We start from the raw sequence: 16,963 nt of genomic DNA on the forward strand, positions 1-16,963 counted from the left end.
CAACATAAAAAACACACACATGTAGATGGCGCTGTCATTACACCACATGCCAAAAGGTAAACAGCATTTTCAATACTTTTTACAGTTCAAAAACAATAAAGATTAACACACATTTGCTTTACATTTATTCTCATTCCATACTTTTAACAAATATTTGTAATGCTTACAACTATCGCAAAGAAAATTGAAAGCAAAGGGCAAAAAGAAACATCACAATTAAAGGCAAGAAGGAAACGAATTACAAGTAAAAGGGCAAAAGGTGAGGTTGATATGTGCCCAGAACAGATATGTGCATTAGATGCAGCGTTCTTGAATCATTAGGTAAGGGATGACATTTCCTGGAATTAAGCCATTGCAGGAACTCTGGTTTCAGTTAAAGCTGTCAGCAGATAAACAAATTTCCAGGCAGTTTTAATTTAATTCGTTTAATTTCAACACAATTTGATTACAATGGAAGATTAAGAATTGCAGAATATTCCATAGATGTTTTCAACAAAAGGCAGCATGACCCGAAGACACAAGAATTATGTAAAATAATGCAAGTGCATTGTCATTAACCTGATGACCCAGAGCTACAAGCAGATGTTTTAACTTCATCATGACATCAAACATAAGAGTAGACTAAAAATCTCTAGATAAAGTTATGAACATTCCTTTCTATTGGTGAAAAAGACTTTTTCCTGTATATTGAACAAATATCCAATATTTTCTTAATGTGCATAGGGTTATAAGAGCCTTTCTCTTATCTAGTCCAAGGTTGTGTTCCTCAATAAAGTATTTAAATACACGCAGAGTAATTGATGTAATTTTTTGGTACATGAGAGAGGAACAAAGAAAATAGAAGTACTGTAAATGACCAGCAGAGGCAGACAAAAGATAAACTATTTGTTCCCCTATAAAAACAAAATCCTGGTTAATTTGCTTCCCATGAAATTGCGTCTAGAATATGGTCTAGGTAATTTAGCTTGTGAAATAGAAAAAGAAATAAACCAACAAGTAACTGAAATATTTTGTTACATTGGTGATGAGGTTCCCACAACAGCTGTAAATTTTACATATATGTAATGATATACTGCCACCCTGAACATTCCATTCTCTCTATTCCTCTCATATTTATCCACTATAAATATATATCTTATCTATACAATTTATACTGTAAATGTTTGGATGTTACAAATGACAATGATAATATCTGTTACTGTATCTAGAATTTCCAACACGTGGAGGACAAGTAAAGTGTCATTAAGTGGTTTGTGTCAGACAAATATTCATGTTTAATTAAAATCCTTTCTGTAAATTAAACAGAATCAATAAATCAATCTTCCCTGGTAATAAATAAGGTCTTTCAATGGGATGTGTAGAATTAATGACAGTACACTGGTGTGCCTATGTATAGCAGCTAGGCTCCAGGCACTGATGCATTGTGTAGTCCAGTTACAAGTGTGTTGTAATCATCCATTATCTAAGTAAATTGCTCGCTACATAGTCATGTCTTATGGAATCCATTGATCATATAGGGACTTCATTTGCAGTCCTAAGCAAGGAGGTGATGACGACTTTTTAGTGTATCCTCCTGGGATGTGGAGTGACGTCTTCACATAAGCCACTCGAGTTAGTCTTGTTGACCAGCCCTTCTTCCCACTCGTTTTATAGGAGCAGGTTCTGTATTAAATGAGACGTTCTGAAGCTGCCTGACAAGAAGTGCAGGAGGGAAGCAGGACAAGATCACAAGCAACTTCCAGCAGCAGAGCCTCCGTCTGCTTTCAGGAGACTTGGCTGAGAGTTTCAGCACTAAGGATAGAGCCTCATCCTTTGTGTGACAAGCAAGAAGTTCTGGAAAGTCAGCCCTGGTTTAAGGACATAAAGCAGTGAAGAGGCAGGCTGCAAGTAAGTAACATAGTTTATAGTCTTATGCATAAGTTAACACAAAGTAACTGCTATATATAATACACACACACACACACACACATATGAATATAAAATAAATGCTAACTAGATATTAAAGGTGATGTTTGATGTGAAATATAAGAGAAATTGCATTAGTATGGTACAATCACTAAAAATTGTGAGTGATACGTTAGATCATGATGTATTCTATCATAAATTAAGCTTAATAGTTAGAACATAATGTACCATAGATGTTAGCTATGTACATAAAAGCAAAAATGGAAGTTTTAAACATAGCAAATAGATGAAACAAACTTGACACCAAACAAGATAAATGGGAAGACTTCATGGACGGATAGATGGAGTAGAGAGAAAGAAAGACAATTTATATGAGATGAAGATGAGCAGATGTTAAAATATTACTGGTAGTTTTGAAATGTGAGATGGCTGAAAAAAATATATGAACAGACTGATAGATGGATACATAAATGGAAAAGTACATAATGAATAGATAGAAAAATAGATAATTAGATGACATATGTTTGTTATTAAATGAAAATACATTTTAAATGTGATAGAGTTAAATTATAGATTTTAAATTTCATACAGAGGTATTTCAAATAGGATACATATATTACTAAGAAAGTACAGCTAAATGCAGTGATTACAGAAGACTATGCACTTTACAAACATACGATATTTGATTGCAAGAGCCATATTTAAAAATCTATCGCTCATTCAGTGTTATTTATGAGTAGATTTGTCTTTTACACTTGAAATTAACATATTTTCAGCCATTCATAGTAATAATAAGCATGGAATGCAATACAGTTTATCAAAATGTACACACTATTGTAAGACTTTAAAAATATGTTGACAATACTGCACATGATTTGTGGTCCAACAGAGCTAGAACAATGGATCATAGAAGCATCTTCCACCTTCTGGTGTCGTTTACCTTGTTCAGTGTTTTCTACCTCCGAGCACAGGCATTACCTCCTTTAGGGACGTATTCTAATAGCAGGTAAGAAAAAATGTTGATAAACTTATAAAAATATCTCCAAAACTACAAGTACATAACTACATCATTCATACTTTTCAAACAAGATGTAGTGTATTTGAAATCACTGCAAAACTTTGCATTCAGTTGGATTAGATATAGCAATCCTTTGGCCCTTTGAATTTTGACATTAGGAACTTGGGAAGTTTTCAATGAGCTTTACATTTTTTATTTACAAAAAAAAAGGAGGCAGTGAGTGCTTGTTACATATATACAACAAACATAAAACTTTTATATTAGGTAATTTTGTAACTTGATTCTTGTTTTACTGCTATTCATTGAAATGTCTGTTTTATATAGAAATTGATAAAAAGTGTCCTGTTTATGAAATGTTTAACTGTAGGGTTTGCAAAGATTTATATCAGTAGACAGAGGGTACTGTATTCATTAGACTGACAGATTTGTAGGGCAAAGGTAGCTAATTGCCTTTGGTTTAGTTTAGGATGCTCATAGTTACTACATTCAACATAGCTCATGCTGCTAATAAAATGTTAGTTAACAAGTTCCTGTAAGAAAGTATTACATTTAGTAGCAGTTTATTAATGTTACTATTTAATCAACACCAAAATGGTAGATTATTTCTCTGTTTGTAAATGTACTTAAAAGATGACATAGCCCTACCACCAACCAGACAACCTACCACCAACCCTTCTCAATCATAACATCCAACAAACATACTTAACATAGTAAAACAGAATTACAGAATATCAGAGTAGAACAGGAAATTCATGTATTAAAAATGTACAATATACATATAATAAGCCATTTACTCATTTTTATAAAATGAGAAAAAAATCCCAAATAAAATGTATTTTGATACTATTATGTGTGTGGTAACAAACAATAGTTGAATTATGCTTCATGTTCTTAATCATATTATTTATGACATTCTATTAAATCTGCTGTTATAGTGGATTGGTAAATACTAGCATAGATATCATGAGTAAGCATAATATATTTTTCCTTTGTATTTATGGAAAGGTTGAGAATTCTTTACTATGTGTACACATATATAAAAAAAACTGTTCAGTTGCTAAGATTGCAACTGCAAATTGTAAACCAATGTAACTGTTGCAAAATGCAACCACAAAAGAAATCGTAAAGAATATTGTCGGATAGATTTCTACCTATTGTTCATGTTGAAATGTTCTGCTATGCAAAGAAAATCAGTTAATGGACTTCAGCACAAAATCATATGCTGCCCCTTTGGTGTCTTTGATAGTGTTTTCGGTGGATTTACCCATAAAGCAAATCAAGTAATTTTTGGTAGCCCCACAGTGAGGCTCTTTAGGATGCCCATGCATTTACTCTGCCTTTCAGACTGGTACTATTCATAAGGGGATTCCCAAATATAGTTCTAACTAGGGATCCACACATATATCTGAACCACCCATGATTATCATTCCTTCCTATAATAATCTTACCCACCAAAAAAAAATATATAAAACTCCCACCTATTATTAATCACTATGAAATAGGTGGGAGTTAACAGAATCAGGTTTATAAAAAAAATGTCATTGCTTCTAGTAATGAAAGTCATGGGATAGTGTGAATAGGTCCAAATATTGCATGATATTTGATCAGGTTGGGTGTTTTCTTGGCTATGAATATATCAAGTCACAGTATTTCAAATAAACCATGTTAACTACTGCATCGTTGTTCTAACCCATGTGATCGTCTTGCTCAATAAATCATTACATCCATATTGATTGTAAAGACATATTTTTCTGTAAAGAAAACTAAACAAGAAACAGTTTTGTGAAACATGAAAGCAATACCCAGATATTGCAAAAGTACCAGGTTTCAATTAACTAACCCTTGGAAGGGTTGATGGGCCACATGTGCCCTGGACAAGTACACCGTTACAGCTTTATTGTTTTTGACAAATATAAAAGCCTTAGGCTGCATTCACACTACCGCAAGGGGGACGTATATACGGCCGACGTATATACAGCCGATATACGTCCACCATAGACGGCAATGGGCGCACGGCGCCCTACGGGAGCGGTACGGTGCAGCACACGTGCGGCACCGTACTGCTCCGTGCCCCGTGAAAAAATAGGACATGTCGTATTTTTTCAGGGCATACGGCGCAGTGCGCCATATATCCCTATGGAGAGGGGCGGGGGTGAGCAGCGCTCTCCCCCTCCTCCTCTCCCCGCGTGCTGCCGTGTGCCCACCGTGCTACGGTACGGCGGGCACCGGTCGTGTGAATCCAGCCTTAAATTCAGAAATAAACATAAACAAATCTGGGTATGATGCAGAAGTAGACATTCAGTATCTTAAATAATAAAAGTAATAATGCTCATTAAAGCCTTTGAACTGGTCCATGACTTACAGTTAGATTTTAAGAAATGTTATAAAAATTAAATAAACCACTAGTCATGGAAGGCATGCTCAGTGTAAACCTTTATCCTTGTCTCTATGAAACCTTGTATGAATAGGCTTTCTTCACAATGATTTTGTTTATATCCTTTTAGCCATTGCCATGTATCAGGAAAGTTTTTGCATTATTTTATTTGAAAAATTCATATCAATAGAACTTTAACTTCAACATAATCAATACACTTGGCTAGAATTCAATGAACATCATTTATGAAAATTTCTTATATCTCTTCATATATTTCCTATTTATTTAGGTGCCAACCTGTTAGTTTTGACCACAAAGATAAGGTCCAACAAGCTGCATAGTGACTCATATAATTTTATCAGTGATAGGATCAGAAGTAGGATCAGAAGTAAAATGCCCTTCTTTATAACTAGGGTACTTATCTTCTTTTGAAGCAACATTAAAGAGGTTGTTTGGTTTAGACAACCCATTTTCAAGTAGCAGACTTATGGAGTAGTTTCCTAATATAGAGTATTCAGATAATCAGAGTAATGAGATAGACTGAGAGATTGAGGGTCTACAAATGTAGTTTTCTTACTTTTGTGGCCTTATGGAATATATATATATACTGGTTTGGCTTTTAACCTGCATCACGTCAATAGGCTCCCTGATAAAAAGGCATGCTTGGTGTTGGGGGTTGCCTTACAAGGTAGTCAAGAAGCAATGTTTTCCTTGTCCCATCCTGGAAAACGTATTTGCATATTTCCCAGAATCCCCCAATGGTGGAGCATCAATGACTAAGTCTCCACATGCCTACAGATGTGGCATTAAATGGCAAAGTCTTCCTAATAAGTCTTCTTACTTCCCAAACCATGCATTATGGGGATAGAGCATTAAAAGGGTATTCTTGTTTAAGCAAAATAATGTTATTGTTTGCATGATGAAAAAATATAAATATTTTCAATATACTTTCTGTATCAATTCCTCACAGTTTTCTAGATCTCTGCTTGCTGTCATTCTATAAGAAGCTTCATTGTTTATTTCTAGTGGCCAGAAACCTGACCATGTGTGCTATAACGAGCCGTGCACCTGTGTGATCATGGTCAGATTTCTGTCCACTGGAAATAAACAGATAAGCTTTCTATAGATTGAGAGCAAGCAAAGATCTAGAAAACTGTAAAGAATTGATACAGAAATTATATTGTAAAACTGTATACATTTTTATTATACAAACAATAACATTTATTTGTTGAAATGAGAAATACCCCTTTAAATCAATGGGTGATATATATGGGTGAATTGTACCTATTGTTGTACTAAATGGCAATTAACACTTGCTGTTAGATTTTCTAGTAGATCACTGCTGATTGTTGGGATACTCTATAGTGAGACAGCTTTTGATATGATTATTTTCAGGTTGCTAAAACCTGATTGTAAAACTTGCAAAGTCATTTAAATACAATTTCAATGAATGATTTGTTGGTATTGTCCTGTGCATGTTTTCAGTGGTCTGGGAAAAAAATCTGTATGTCACCATGAATTCTGAGATATTTGATACAGCTTTTTTTTGCAGATCATATGGTATATTTGACAATATATTTACACAACTTTGTCATCTGGCATAATATATTTTACAGAAAAATGGGGCACATTTACTGAGGGTCCGAGGACCGCATTTCCGATGGGTTTCCCAACTATTTCTGTTTTGCGCGCATTTAACTGGGGTTTTTGTCGCAAGTGACTGGATTTTGGAGCCGACTTTCATGCGACACAAATCGTGGGGGGTGGCAGTTGGACAACCCGACTGATTCGGACTAAGAGTGGGATTTAACATTCAAAATTGTGTCAGAAGCCATGCACTTACATGCATCGGGAAGAAGTTGGTGAACTCCGGGGACCTGAGCGGGGAAGCGACACATGTAGGATATCGGGCGCACGATCTTAGTGAATCGCGCCGGACTTCATCCTCGTTGGACAACGCACCTCGGGGATTGCGACGGGATGGGTAAGTAAATGTGCCCCAATATGTCTATACAGTATTTTTGTTAAGCTGGTTAGAGTATCACAATTGTTACTATAATTATATTACAATATGTTAATATATAGGTAATGTTATAAGCCACTATTCATTGTGTTTCACGTAAATAACAAATGTATTAACTTCTAGGCTAGGAAGCAGATTGTCGTTTGAGGGAGCAAATGAAGCTGATCAGACACAAGGGACATTAAAACAAGAGACAGACATTTTGCAGAACACTCTACCAGAGAATGACAAATTTTTTTTGGACATGGCTCAAGGACTTGGCAGGTACACAATATAGTTACACTATATATTATAGTCCATAGTTGTACCTTGATATGTGGAGAACGATTAGTTGGCAGTTAAATTCATACTTTGGAAATAATAACAAACTTTTGTTTATTTTTTCCATAGTTTTAGAGTTTTAAGTTCTCTTTTTTGTTCCTTGACAACGTATGCTACAGATACAGATTTATAGTTGTAGATTTATTGTTTATGAGCACTGTGCTCCTTGTACCCTTGTCCTAAGAATTTCTTAATAATTTGACCTATTATTTGTGTTATGATGGTGAATGCTTGCTATGCAGTGAGAATCTAGGAACTCCAAGTTAAAAATAAGTGTAGAGTACCAACCGAGATCTCCTCAAATCCTGAGATGAGATCATTTGCTCCCTTTTTTGTTAGAATTGGTGGTGGTTCCAGCAGTTGGATGTTGACAGCAAGTTATCACCTCAACGGCGCATCAAAGGAGAAGGTGGATAACTTGCTTGCATATTTCAACTGCTTTCTTCTTGTTTCATTTATTTCACATGAACTTTAACACAATGGGGGATTCACCAAGGCTAGAGATTAGCGGACCCAATGGGTCCTGACCTGACCTGGAGATATTGCTGGAGTGCCTGAACAGCCAATCTGGAAAATTTATTCCCCTATCAACTAGTAATGGCTACGTTTGGCCAGTGGCTGACCAACGGGTCCACTCATCTTAAACCAGGGGAAGCACGGTGGCTGAGTGGGTAGCACTTCTGCCTAGCAGCACTGGAGTCCTGGGTTCAAGTCCCACCCAGGTCAACATCTGCAAAGAGTTTGTGTGTTCTCTCCATGTTTACGTGGGTTTCCTCTGGGTACTCTGGTTTCCTCCGACACTCCAAAAAACATACTGATAGGTCGTTTAGATTGTGAGGTCCCAATTTGGCAAGCTTTGTGCAGCGCTGCATAATCTGTGTGCGCTATATAAATAAAGTATTATTATTATTATTAACCTTTTTTGCTCTTTATGCTATCCTCACACCAATTTTCTGGTGCAACTCTATACTAGGAAGGGCCTTCTGTAGAATTGCCTGGTTACACGTTCAGGCGCCGGATATACTAAAAGGCCTGAGCGTCTTGATATATCTGGCAGGACCAAATTGTCTCCATCAATTCATAGATTTCTCCTGTGTTTTATAGGTAACAATTTTATACTACTTTGTATAAAAATAAAATTTAACTTTTTTTTCTATTATACCAGAACATCACGACATGCTGATGGACTTTTCACTAGTGGATACAGTAAGCTCTTGGGCCAACTGTCTGCAAGAAGATATTTAGAATCCCTAATTGGCAAGAGAGTCAGGTGAGATTTAATGATCCATCTTCTATAAACCTTTAATTATAGATATATAAACCAATATAAAGTCTAAATATACAATCATGAAATGAAACTTTTTATCTAAATGTTATGAACCAAAAATGGCCCACATGCCTTTGGAGTGTCCAGAGTCACCAGATCAAAACTGGCGCACAATCTTCATTAATCTGGTGCCCCCTGCACTGCTTTTGAAGTGTGCACCCATTATTTGGTGCACTTTGATCATGCTGCAGAATTGTGGCGCACATCACTAATAAATGTGGTGCAAACTAAGCAGTAACATGCAATTTTAGGTGCCCATTTTTTCTGTCTGTTGGACACCTTGAAGCCGCAACACAAAACTTTAATAATACATTTACAAGCAATTTGCATGTTCTTTTCAGTGCAGAGTCAGACAGAAAATGGGCGTAAACACTTTAAGAAATGTGGGCTAATAACTGAATCACAAACTGGACACACTTGCATATATCAAACATACTGATTTGTTCAAAAATAAAATGTGGTTGAATTAGCATGATACCACTTGCAATTTAACATTAAATGGTTTGTCATTCTAATGTTATATACAGACTAACATGTCTTCCTTAATACACAACCAACCTCTATTATCATTCTAATATATATAGCATTTATAGAATCAATAGTGAGCATAAGTTTCATAAGACTCATATGGAAATCTAAAATTGAATCCGGTTTTGTTCACACAAGTGTCATAGCTATAATTTTGATGTCCCCACTGCTAAAGCTGTCTAAGATTCTATAGACACTAAACAGAACACCGTATAGTGAGCACTAGACAAACAAAGGCTTCATTCTTTTTAATAAAAATGTTATTAAGTAAAACCATTATGGTTCATTTGACATACAATGGGAATTTATTTTTACCAGCAGAATAAGGTATTGCCAAATAAGTAAACTTGCCAAATAAGATGACAACATAAATATGTACAAGTTTTATGTTAAATTATGTGGTACAAAGGATCGTTTTAGGACACTGTATAATAAATTAGATACAGGTATTTGTGGTGAAGATAAGGAATTTAATGAAATAAAAGGCTTTTTTGGAATAGTCTTTCTTCAGTCAACCAAAATAATGATACTTATAACCAGGTTACAAAATATTTCAAATCATTTAACAAGTTAGTATTTCATTTTGAAAAATGAAAGAAATAAATTGATTAAAAAAAATCAGGGAAGAAAAAACTATTGGTAAAATATGTAAAGACAGTAGGTCTGTGGTTTAAAATTTTTCAATGATTCACTCAATGTTTTTGTACTTTTCAAAACTCTACATTTCATGCTTTAAATTATGTAATAACCAAATGTGGCTTTGACTTTTTGTTTCTCTTAATTAGTAACAATGTTGTGGAAGATCCAACCCCTGTAAAACGCCACTCTGATGCTGTCTTCACTGATAACTACAGTCGATTTAGAAAGCAGATGGCAGTAAAGAAGTACTTAAACTCAGTTCTTACAGGAAAAAGAAGGTATTGATGGAGTAGCAGTAGGACGTTAATTATAATATCACTAACTCTATGAATTGCAGTGGGACAAATACATGTACTTAGTCATGATTGTCATTATCTTGAGGGATTAATTTGGATACTTTGCAGACAAGTAAAATGATTGCTATGTGCTGCATCTAATGAAAGAATCCATAGAATCCTATTATGGTTCATATTATAACAGTAGCTTTCAGTAGTACAAAAAGAGACTTAAAAGTATTAGATTTCTACTTAGATTAGATTTCGACTAACTTCAGTGCTGTATTTTTTTTTGCTTATTAAGAAATTGGTTACATTTTTGTATATCTTATCTTATATTACTATTGACTATTTAATGTAAGTCTGAGCATGGATATTATTTTAAGTATACAAAGCATTTTTACTGTATCTATATTTAAAATAGAAAGGAAAAAAAGGCCATACACTATGAAATGATGGAGACTATATGACAATAATGTGCTATATGCATAATAGACATAACACACATATCTCTGAGTTGCATGGCATCCTAATACAAACATCTGAGAGGGTGGAGCAAATAACCTGCTCCTTAGCAATTAGATGATTTATCTTAAACTAAATAAAATAACTTAGCTCCTATTATACAAATAGTGGGTGAAAATAATATTAAAGCAAAGTACCTCTTATATATTATAGTCAAGAGGATATCAATCCTTCAAGTCTTCGAGAAGATGCCGATCTAAGTCAAGCTCCATATTCAGAAAGTTATGATGATGCCACCATTGATGAGTTGCTGAACCACCTACCATTGGTATGTAATTAATTGCTTTTGATATTTCTCTACTCATCCTCATGACTTTCCAGCTTGCTTTTTTCTATGTCACTTTTTAACCTATAGTGGCTTAATGATTCACTTTACTTTTATCCCCCTTTTCATTCGTATGCAGCACATATGTAACGCGTATTTTATACATCCCCATAGACTTCTAGGGCGTACAGAACTGAAATATGGGAAAAAGTAGAACATGCTCTATATTTTTATATGCCTAGTATTCAGTACAGTACGGTACGATGTTAACAAAGGCAATACAAATGGTTGGACATATTGTCCATGTCCATGAATGTGGCTGTATGTAACCCGTAAAAAAAAACGTATGGTACAGGTAGCATACGGCCGTATGCTACCTGTACCATACCATTTTTTTTACAGGTTACATATGACCACATTGAATGCAGTCTTTAGAATAATACTTTAAAGGAATTCTACGAAGTCCCCCAAGCATTGTAATCTGTTTTCAGCATGTTGTAGAGAAATGCACAATAATATCAAAAGTAATATTTGTTTATTATGCTGTTTTTTGCTAAATCCTTATTTTAATCAATATGTTAATGAAGCAGTTGGTGCATCATGATTGTATCCTTAAGACTTGAGCACTGATGTTCCTGATGAAACTACCTCCTCTCCCTCAGATTTCTTATGTGAGAAGTATGAAGCGACACTAGAAGAGGGAAGGAATATAAGTATTCTTTGTGCTGAGGAACAGCCCTTGGTGCACCAATTGCCTCATAAGCAAGCAGATTGAAATGGGAATATCTCAGAAATAGCATAATGGACATAAAATAAATAAAATCTGGTTTATCACAGTGAGTTTACCTACTACATGCTGCCAGCAGACTGTAACACTGGTGTAACCACTGTGTAACACTGGTGTAGACTCTCTTTAATTGAAATCTACCATCTGGAACCTACTTTTTTTCTAGATCTAGAGGTAGATTTCTGATCACTGCCTCATCCCTGTACATGTTTTACTATTTCTTGTAAACCTACTTACCAAATTTTTAACTTTATTGTATGTAGATGCTAACTACATTCAGAGGTTAATGGGGATAAAAACTAATAGGCAGCTTTACAAGAAATAGTAAAACATTTATAGGGAAAAGGCAGCTATCATCAATCTACCACTGGATCTTCTAACAAAAATAGATTTTAGTAGATGTCCACAGCAGATTTCCTTTATTTATATGTCAAGATATTGATGTGCTGCTGCACAGTTAAGCTATTTAGAATATAGTAGAGTTCGAGTAAATTCTCTGACAATAATATGCTAAAATATTTTCAAATATAATGGTTAGGCCGCTCATGAGGGGATCATAAAGTAAAAAGTACAGAAGCTGCTTCCTGTAGTGTTTATTTAGGCTGACCATCTGTGACTCTTGATATATCATCTTGAAAGTGAATAGTCCACTGAATACTAAAACCTATGTTTGATATTAATTACCATCAATTACTTTGATACTATTGGTTATAATTAAAGGAAACCTACCATTTAGAATGGCAGGGGTAAGCTGTAAGTACCGAGCACCAGCTCAGGGTGAGCTGGTGCCGGTTCTTACTTTTGTTAGTGTTATAAACCGCGGTATCGCAGTTTTAACACTTTTTAAACTTTAGAGCAGAAAAGGGTTCGGCGCGCGCCTACATAGGAAATACCGCAGATGTCGCGCGCACAGTCGCGCGCAGCGCGGAAGCCTCTCCTGCTCTAAAGTTTAAAAATTGTTAAAACCGCGATACCGCGGTTTATAACACTAACGAAAGTAAGTACCGGCACCAGTTCACCCTGAGCTGGTGCTCGGTACTTATAGCTTACCCCTACCATTCCAAATGGTAGGTTTCCTTTAAACTGAAACAAGATAGTGCATATTGAAGAAAACTCAAAATGGAATTAAGATTTTATTTAAACATCAATTTATTGTAAGCATCTAGGGCTTGTTTGAAGTCACGTTTGTACCATTCATTATATTGCTACAATTTATATAAATATTTTAAGATGCTGATTATATTTAATAAATGTTGCAATTCTGTCTGTTATAACAATGCGGCTGTTATAACAACTGTCAAAATGAGTTTGTTCAACAAAACTAAATTTCTGGATTATAAATGTCATGATTAAAAGAAGGATTTTATGCCGACTCTCGAGTCAGCCCGTGAGTCTGTAATATGATGATTACCGTCTTGGCAGTAATGTTTAGTGAAGAAGTCACTCCTTCTATCATAGATCTGTAAGATATAAGGAGTCCTGTCCCCAGTAGTGTTGTTGGTCTGGGGAACAGGATTCTGAACAGTCTATGGTTCAGGGATCACACCAGTAGAATAAAAATGTCTTGAAGCTGATGCCCATAGTGGGGATTATTCTAAAAGAGTAACTAAACCTTAAAGCAACCTTAATTTCAGAACTGAAAAGTGCATTGGATGAGTGCCCTTTTCTGCTCTTTCTCCTGTGGATTAACTGTTTCCATACCAAGAGGATAATTGGCTATGAGGTGATTAGACTCTCCAGGGACCGCCTGTAAAGAGTGACTTTATAAATTCCTCATCTAACAGTGGAGTATGAAGATAAAGGGGATTTACAGAAATTGATAACTTAAAGAGGTTGTCTGGGTGTTTTCCGGTGGGTGTTTCCTGCAATATGCAGCAAACATCTTATTTGTATGGAGAGGGCTCAGCCTGTGAGCCCTCTCTATACCCCCACAGTCGGCATGTGACATAATACTACGACACATGTCGGTAAGGGGGTAAGCAATTTGTTATGTTAGAGGTAATTCACCAATGAAACACCAATAAAATGAGTCCTCAACAGGCATCTTCCTGTTCTCCATCCTGATGTCTTGGTGTAGAGGATAGTGATGTCACTACTCCGCCCTCTTACACCTTACAAACCCTTGTTTCCGGATAAATTCTACACCAGATCCTTACATAGAATGGCACTAAAACCTGGGCCTTTTCCTGGAACAAGCAATAAAAAGTGCACCATCCCATCACAATCACTTGGCATGTGGGTGGCATAGGGGCGAAAAAGTTACAATGCCTGACATACAAATCAAAATTAAATTAAAGGGAAACTGTCACCACATTTGCACATATTTAGCCAGTGACAGGTTCCTATAGAGCAGTGATGGCGAACCTTTTAGAGACAGAGTGCCCAAACTTCAACAAAGACCCGCTTATTTATCGCAAAGTGCCAACACAGAAATTTTATTTGTGATTTATACTCCCTTCTCTGTCACAGTTTTCATTGATACCGGCCCCTGAGGACACCAATAAAGCAGAAAATAGTCCCAGGTAGAGCTGTCACTTTAAAATACCTCTGCACAGCAAGTCCTGGGCTGTCTGGGACTGCAGGAAGATACCAGGAGTCATCTCTGGTGATGGCCTGAGTGCCCACAGAAAGGGCCCCGAGTGCCACCTCTGGCACCAGTGCCATAGGTTAGCCATCACTGCTATAGAGCCTATTAACTGATTGACAACCTTCTTTAAGCCAAAAATACTTTCGCTTACATCCACATAAATAATTTTTGATCTTATATTACGTGGCATCAGAGGGGGGCATCGCCTGCACGTCGGCCCCCTTCCATCTAATCCTCCCCATGCCTTATGCCTCCTTACTGGTCACAGTTCATGTCATGTGACCAGAGTGACATGATCTCAGGTACTTTAGCCTCTTAATAATAGCAAACTGTACCCTGTGCGTGTATATGACCACAGGATGTCACACAAGCCTCCATGGACTTCTACTCATCTCCATCCTCCATGGAGGCTGCTGTGATTTCATGTAATGACATACATGGTGTACAGTTTGCTATTCTTAGAAGTTTAAAGGACCTGATGTCACTGGTCACATGTCATGAATGTAACACAAGGCACCATGTAAAAAAAAATGATGCAATATTTCCCATCTGTACATGGAGCTTTATATGTCTGTAGCTGAAAATTGACAGACAGTCCCTAAGTACAGGGAGGCAAAACAGTGATTTGAGGAGACACAGCACTGTCAGTCAGAATAATGGGGTGTTGTTCACTGGCAGCCTGAGAGAGAGAAGAGTCACAAACAATAGACATGAGCCACTGCCAGCTAATTTTAGATGATATGGGGACTTGTTAGCCTTTCTCACCAGGCATTATTACTCAGGGTGGTCAAAATATGGTGAAAGGTCCTCTTTAAAGAGGATGTACTGTTTTTCTTATAACTGTATATTATATGGATGGTGTGAATTTCTAACAATTTTCTTTTATCATTTTCTTTTCAGAACCTTTGAAGATTGCCATTGAGTTGTTTAATCGGAAACAGTTTAGTATATTTTTGAGTTTGACATAGCATTTCAAAGAGATTACTTCTGTATTCAAACCAAAACCAATGTTGTGAGTTGAAACTTGTGGAAAATATGTTTTCTTATATATACAAGTTGATGTTTACACTGTAAATATTACTTTAGAGATCTCCCCCTAAAGCTGTACATAGATATGCAAAATTCCTGAAAAGCCTGTGGTTTCATATGCTTCAAAATCTTTATTCAATAAATGCATTTGAAAGATGAACACAGAAAAAAGTTAGTCTCACAGTTTGTAGGACAATTGCGGGAAACACAAGCATTGGATTCATCTTATTAACAAGGCTGAAGGCTAAGGAAGGCCAAGTGTAGCCTTTTGAAAACATTCCACTTTAATTAAGGCAAAATTATGTTGGTGTGTATGAGAACAAAAGGGGGTCCTTATTGCCCACAGTAGCCAATCAGAGTTCATCTTCCATTCCTTGTACTGCACTGTAAAACCCAATTGACTCTGACTGGGTCCTCTGGACCACAAGGTTGTTCAAACCCTCAGACAGTTTTGAGACATGACATCCATTACTGCTCATGAATGCTTTCATATTCACCCTTGTCGAAATATATTGGACTTTGATACAGAGTAATTCTTAAACTCCAAAGATAATGAAATATATGTCTATTTTGCAAAATATATATGCTGAACATGGCCCATATAAATAATGCACCTTTTCATGATTTGTATTTAACTTTTATTTTTTTTTTTTTAAAGATTTAGAAAATTTAGATCAAAAATAAAGGCTGAATGTATCGTTTTAATGTTATACTGTAAAATGTTGTGGATCTTAAAAGGTTAAGATTTGCCTAAAGGAAGATAGACAGAAGAGATTTGTTTAATGTAAAAATTTATCTACAGCATAAATATTCAGAAATTAAACTGTGTATATCTTTGCTGATGACAGCATTACTTATATATAAAGTGGATACTGGGAAATTATAATATTTTTTCAAAATGAATGTAACTTATGAAATATGCAGATAATAAAGAGATTTTATCATCACTGCAAATTCGAATGGCTTTGCATTTGGATTGTGTCACCCTGTCATCATACAAAAATAAGACCATGCTTATAACTGTCAATAATTTACTCCCGATAACTGCACTTTATATATAAACACAGTGGAGAAGATTACTAAACATCAACAGGGCAGTTGATGAACCCATTGGTCACTAAAATATAACCTTTATTATTGCTCTTAAAAGATGGATATACATTTATCTGTCAATGTTTTTAAAATTATCAAGCAGTGGTTGACTATATGCAGTGTGTTTTTAGGGTAGTCTGGGATGCAGAGCCATTTATTTTATATAACTTTTGCGTATTGGATGCCAGTGCTAATATTGTGTCAAGGTTATTCTCCTTCAGCACATTTTTGTTTTATACCAGGTAAACGGGATTTGTATTACTTTGTC

At 35.7% G+C, this 16,963-nt stretch overlaps 1 protein-coding gene across 1 annotated transcript; it reads left to right on the forward strand.

Moving 5' to 3' along the window:
- Nucleotides 1–1,560: 1,560 nt before the first annotated feature.
- On the forward strand, nt 1,561–15,763 carry VIP (vasoactive intestinal peptide). The gene is made up of 7 exons (XM_072140966.1): nt 1,561–1,887; nt 2,795–2,911; nt 7,444–7,584; nt 8,807–8,911; nt 10,282–10,413; nt 11,089–11,203; nt 15,475–15,763. The coding sequence occupies exons 2-7, from the start codon at nt 2,805–2,807 to the stop codon at nt 15,481–15,483; spliced, it is 609 nt and encodes a 202-aa protein (XP_071997067.1). The 5' UTR covers nt 1,561–1,887; nt 2,795–2,804; the 3' UTR covers nt 15,484–15,763.
- The last annotated feature ends 1,200 nt before the right edge of the window (nt 15,764–16,963 follow it).

Source organism: Engystomops pustulosus, chromosome 3 (assembly GCF_040894005.1).
Source record: "Engystomops pustulosus chromosome 3, aEngPut4.maternal, whole genome shotgun sequence".
NCBI lineage: Eukaryota > Metazoa > Chordata > Amphibia > Anura > Leptodactylidae > Engystomops > Engystomops pustulosus.